The 6,636-nt window shown below is 34.5% G+C and overlaps 1 protein-coding gene across 1 annotated transcript; it reads left to right on the top strand.

Annotated features, from left to right (window-relative positions):
• The first annotated feature begins 1,990 nt into the window (after positions 1-1,990).
• Positions 1,991-3,031, top strand: LOC127086673 (uncharacterized). Its single transcript, XM_051027469.1, has 2 exons — positions 1,991-2,181; positions 2,302-3,031. The coding sequence occupies exons 1-2, from the start codon at positions 1,991-1,993 to the stop codon at positions 3,029-3,031; spliced, it is 921 nt and encodes a 306-aa protein (XP_050883426.1).
• The last annotated feature ends 3,605 nt before the right edge of the window (positions 3,032-6,636 follow it).

Below are 6,636 nucleotides of genomic sequence, written 5' to 3'. Positions count from 1 at the left end.
CATTATTTAAAGTAATGTGTTTAATTAAGGTATCTAATCTAAAATTTTAAATTAATCCCCACATAAGATGTGGAACAGCAACATGTGCATCAAAATGTCAGTTGAGTGGTCACAAATATGGGTATCAAGCTCTTTGATAGTTTAGGTAGGTCCACTTTCTTTTAATATCTTAATTATTTCATTAGAGACATAGCTTTGATTTATATTAAATTAATTTCACTAATATTTATTCCAGTATTTCTTTTAAAATTGTTAAGTTATAAATTTCTGTTTTTATTTTGAAGGGTTAAATAAAATAAATTTAAATATAACTTTAATCCTTTTCTTTCTTTCTTTTTTTAATTTATTCTTCAAATATCAATATATATATATATATATATATATATATATATATATATATATATATATATATATATATATATATATATATATATATATATATATATACTTATTTATTTATTTATTTATTTTAAAACTTTGGTCCCTTATCCACCACAATGGCATATCCAAAAATTTGTTTGTGGAGGCTAAAAAGTAGTATATATTTTTTGACTAAAGAAAAATACATAATTATAATATAAAAAACTCATCACACATAAAATAAAAGGTTACATAAATTATAATTTTCATATTTTAAAATTATTTAATATCATTGTCTAAGATCTCAAATATTAAAAAAAAAGAAAAATTCTTTCATACAGTTGAAATTGTCACCAACAAAATCAAACCTCACCTAATAAGTAATTATATTATTTGATAAGTAATAGATTTTCTAATTTTCATCAACACTATAGAAATGTTATTATTTCATTTAACTTTGAAAATTGATTATAAAATCATAGATATACTATGTAAATTTCAAGCTTCAATTTGATAAAAATCAATTATCTAACTAAAATCAATTATCTAACTAAGACCAAAAGATAGTTTCCTTTTTATAAAAAGCAATTATCTAACTAAGTCCAGTGGGACTCGTGCTAAAATTGGTATCTCCTATAGATTCTCTTTCTATAAAATTGTTATGTGTACATGAAATGTTTTGAATTTTTGCATGTGTTTAAGAAGTGAAAAATATTTACCAAAAATGACACGTCCTTCAATGGATAATTCTAATTCACATAACAATTCTCAAAATGTAGTAGAACAACCAGTCGTATTGATGGTTGAAGAAGCGGTTATATCAATGTCAATTAGAACAACTGATCATGTGGTATCAATAACTCATGTTGCACCGATACCATCGCAATGGATCATACCTCCTCCATAACTAGGAAGTTCCCTTTTTTATCCTGCAATTGTAAGACCTTTGTTTGGTTTTTCAATGTCAATGAATAATAGGGATTATCCTTATGGCATGCAGACATCGATGATCGTTGGCCGTCACACTAACGTGTCGGTTTATAGTGATAATGCAATGGCCATTAGACCATCATATAATCTTCTGAATTCCTACGTCTCGACCATAAACAATATGGTTTGGCCAATAGGGGTTGGTTATATCCCTCACGTTACGCCATCACTAAATACAACGTCTGTGATGACTATGAGGCAATAGATGGATGAAAGTAATCTTGAAATGGTTAATACATTAACCTAACAAACGGGTACAGTATTCAATCTTTTGATTACAAATACTAACCAAACATATGAGTTATTGGTCAATCAAATGGGTCGAATAATCGACTTTTTTGGCACACCTCAAGTTCAGGCTCGACCAACCCATCATATATCAAATGTTAGGCAGGTCGAAACGCCCGAAAATGGAGTCGCCCATGTAAACTTAGGCCAAAATCCAGGGTTTCGACCACCAGTGCCTGCCCCAAATAGGGAAGACGAAGAATACATAGGTCAGCATAATCCTAAGTTTGTAATGGTACAGAGAAATCAGGATGGTGACCAAGTGCTTCGACATGTCCAATAAAATAACTTTTGGGGGCATAACAATATAGCTAATATGTTCGAACAAATTCTGGCACATAATGGCCTTAATATGGGTCTCCATAGACCCAATTTCACATCCCCTTTGTCAGAATACGTTCGACAAACAGAACTCCTTAGGGGCTGGAAAGTTTCCAAGTTCACCAAATTCGCTGGTGACACTAGAGAGTCGACAATCGAACGTGACGTTAGGTATCAAAATGAGGTTGGAGACATAGCAACCAATGAGAATTTGAAAATGAAGTATTTTTCCAATTCTCTAACTAAAAAAAATTCACTTGGCTTTCCACACTCCGTACAAACTTAGAGTTAGTAAAAGAGATTGTTTCATGAACAATTTTACTTGGGTCAGTAAAAAATAAGCCTTAAGGAGTTGGCTAGTGTTAGACGGAAAGTCCCTGAGTCAATTAACGATTATTTGAATAGGTTCAGACTTCTTAAAGAAAGGTGCTTTACACAAGTCCTTGAATACAAGTTAGTCAAAATAGATGCAGGAGGCCTAGATTATTCCATTAGGAAAAAACTAGACACACAATACCTTAGGGACACGACACAATTGGTAGATAGGGTTCATCAGTTCGAACGCTTGAAAGATGAAAATTCTAGAACAAATAAGTACCATAAGAAAGAAAAAATCGCATATATAGATACATATGAGTATCTCTTAGACTTAGGCGGCGAGTATTTCGAAGCGAGTAAGGTCAATGTGGCAGAACTTAATCCAGGGCCTTTGTATGTGTGTAAGTTACTGAAGGCGTCGAATGGGAAAAATTCTATCGAACCCAGCAAGGATAATAAATTCGTCACGAAAACATATACTTTTGATATAACTAAGTGTGACGAAATATTTAATTTATTAGTTACTGATGGGAAGATTATAGTTCCTTCGGGCCTCAAAACTCCTTCGTTAGAGAAAAGGAAAAAGAGAGGTTTTTGTAAGTACCACAATTTTCTAGGTCATAAAACTTCTCAATGTGTGCTTTTCAAGGATTTGGTGCATAAGGCATTGAAAGAAGGAAGATTACAGTTTGGCGAGAAGCCAAAAGCGTTAATGCAAGTGGATGATGATCCACTTCAAACTAGAAGCTACTGATGGCTTCGACATGGATGTCGAGAAAGCTGAACAGATTCCTACAGTTGTGTTTATCGTGAAAATTGGTAAACAATCGCTGATCTTCCAAATTACTATATTTGGTTACTTACAAGATCGATCATATTGATCCTAGGACATGCGTTAACTGTTTTTGAAGGTGAATTCTAATGAACATAAACACTTCGACGGTGTTCATACTAGTAGTAATTCGTTAAAGGATTTAATGAAAATATAAAATGAAAGAGGGAAAAAAGAATGTTATAAATCAAAAGTAAATGGCAGTAAAGATAAACTTCTGGGTAAAAGTACAATTTTGGAAATAAATAATTGATTAAATTACTTCAAGTAAGAAATAATGGTGTAGCATCAAACGTACATTTCTCAATTTACTCTTTCTCTGCACACGGATGCTTTGGTAAAATTGACAGATTTTGTACACACTTAACATCACACACAATCCTAACACTAAGACCTCTTATTTATACTAATCGAAGTAACCGATTCTAACGGCCTTTCCACCAAGTTGAGACAAGTGGTGCTTTGCATGCATGTAACTATCCACTATGCTCCACGTGTATTTTCAACAGTTTAGATAAGAACAAAAGGTCCCTCTTTTATTTGAATTTGAACCCCTCGTCAAACCACAATTAGTGACGTCCCTGTCGAAAAACACTTTAAACTACTAAAAATATTTCTAAGTCCACGCAGCATCTTTACCCTTGTACCAAGGCATCTTCGACTAGAACTTCAAACGCATAATTTTGTCGAAACATCTTCATAGGAAACTTTATTCTTTTAATTTACATGGGCTTCGAAATTAGGAGCTAACAAATTGCCCCCAAAATATATCATTTTCAACATTTCGAAGAAAAAGGCATTTTTTGAGAATATGGTTCGACGCCTTGAACAATTGTTGCATGTTACCAATGCCCCAATGTTACAAAACCTTTCAGTTTCTTCCAGCTGGCTTATGACATCAGCACCATCATTACCCTTTTCCTAACATATATTTTCATCCCATACCCAAATCTTTTTAATCATCATGTTTCCTAGACTCTAGGAGATCATGGGATTAGGCATTAATTACCACCGTTCCACTATGTAATCTTGGAGAGACACGTGTCACACTCACTTGTCAACCATTAATGATGATTTGAACCATTTCTCTTCCAAAAACTTATAAAAGGCACACTTCTTACTCATTTCTCTTTTTTACGCTTTCTGAAAACCTCAACCACTTAATCTTTTCATCTTCTTCCAAAAACAAACTCAAAACAAACTCAAAACAAAACCCAGATTTTCTTCAAACTCTCAACAACAATGGCTACTTCAAGAAAAGCTTCCAAAGAGACCACCAAAGCTGCTAAGGTTTCTATCAAATCCACGAATGTCCCAAAAAAGATCTCAGATCTTCCCCCTTTCGCCACACTCCCTAGTCCAGTAATGAGAGGTAACCAACAATACATTCCTGAACCCAGGACTGAAGAACAACGGAAAATCTATGAATCTCAGGTACTTATTCATGTTACTGTTTCTGGAAAAACTAACGCTTTACTTGGACCTTTGCGTGGTTTAAATACTGACCCTAGAAAACTTAGGGATTTCTTCCCCACTTACCACAAATGCAAACCCACAGGACAAACCAAAAAACTTAAGGCTAGCACTACTAAGGAACATTAATCATCAACACGTGAACCCATAGACCTTAGGTTCATGAATAATGGTTTTAGGGTTTTCCGTGCAACCCCTTCATTTAAAGATCCAACTGATTACATAAACTGGCTAAATAAAATAGAGAAAGCCAAAGCTCAAACCTGGAAAGATATGGGAATCTATGACTTAATCATGATGTCGAAGGTAGGATTAGAGTATAGTTCATCCTTATTAGTCTCTTCCTTGTACTTCCGGGATAGCACCCACTATACCTTCCACCTTCCTTATGGAATGGTTACACCCACTCTTTTCGATGTAGTCGCTATCACAGGGCTAAAACCGATTGGACACACCTACGACCCAGAGATAGACTCTGAGGATTCCATTGCCTTCTCCACTTCTAAGGCTGCTTATTCGACCCACATAGCCCATTATCATGATAAGGACATTGAAATTGTCTCTAACGTGTAACATATTTCCTTCTTGGCTTTATGGTTATCCCACTGTGTTTTCTGCTCGAAATCACTGCAAGTTGCCAAGAAATATCTTACTCTGGAGAACCAACTACACGTTGGTCATGACGTTTGTTTGAGCTAAATGGTCTTGGCCAGCCTCTACGAATCCTTAAGTGATGGCGTTGCTCAATTAAAAAACTAGGAGAAAAAGAAAATCTCTTCCTTTCTGGGCCTTTCTGGCTATTACAGCTCTGGTCAAATGCCACCTTCAAGGCAAGCCTTCCCAACAAAGGCCTCGTTGACGAAGACTCTGAAGAAGTGAAGAATAGGAGGGTCGAAGGAGTTCGTTTGGCTCAACCGACACCAAATGATGAAGGAAATTCTTTCGACCTACACTCATGAGCTACGTCTTGATGTTTGCAAGACACTATAAGTTCACGTCGAACATGGCCCCCTTTGTAGCAAGGAAGTATGGTCTAACATGATTCAGAAGACGTTTTCCATCTCCTGCCAAGAAACAAGAGACAAAATCACTTCTACTTTGGGAAGCCTTTCTAACCCCAAAACTTATAACCCTCAGGTTACACCCGTCGAAGGTCCAGGTTACCTTAATTGCTTATCAGCCCAACCTCGTGGCTCGACAGTTTATATTAGTTCAGGCTCTCCCAAAGTGTCTTTATGACAAGAAAATAAATCTCCTTCTTTACAACACAATCCACAATGAAAACATTATTCTCAAACAGATAGCTCGATATATTGGTAGAACACACCTTGCTCCAGTTACATTTGAGCCATGCTTCCTCTGCACTCCAGAATTTGAGAAGTGGTGGTCAAAATACTATGCTAAAGAATTTTATGATGTTTCTTCATTTACTCGGCATATTACTAAAGCTTTCCTCTTTGTGCAGGAAAAAAATCAAGAAAGGTACTTACGCACACATCAAAGAAATTCAGGCTTTCCAAAACTACTTTAAAACTGCCTATAGACCTGATGATCTTAGTCGAACCATTCCTGAGGAAGCTGTCACACTAAAGGAAAAACTTTCAAAGAAAATGGAGAACTTAAAAATCCCTTTGTACGTTCCTCCTGAGAAACGCTACGAGATGGCTTTCAAAATGCATCCTCTTAAGTTTCCTCGACTGTCAAACGCTGATTTTAGAGTGGCCATTGACCCTCCATTCCCAAACTGGTTCACCTGTAGGGATTCTATAAAAATCCTTCGACAACAATCACAGAAAAAAGCCCAGCAAGTGGTTGCAACTAAGCATACTTTAGACAGTTTCAAAGGGCATTTTCATATAGGAATCGAAGATGTTCGCATCGAATCAGATATATATATATATATATATATATATATATATATATATATATATATATATATATATATATATATATATATATATATATATATATATATATATATATATATATATATATATATATATTATATATATAATATATATATATATATATATATATATATATATATATATATA

Source organism: Lathyrus oleraceus, chromosome 1 (genome assembly GCF_024323335.1).
Source record: "Lathyrus oleraceus cultivar Zhongwan6 chromosome 1, CAAS_Psat_ZW6_1.0, whole genome shotgun sequence".
Taxonomy (NCBI): domain Eukaryota; kingdom Viridiplantae; phylum Streptophyta; class Magnoliopsida; order Fabales; family Fabaceae; genus Lathyrus; species Lathyrus oleraceus.
Note: the sequence above shows the minus strand (reverse complement) of the source record. Positions and strands in the feature narration are given on the sequence as shown.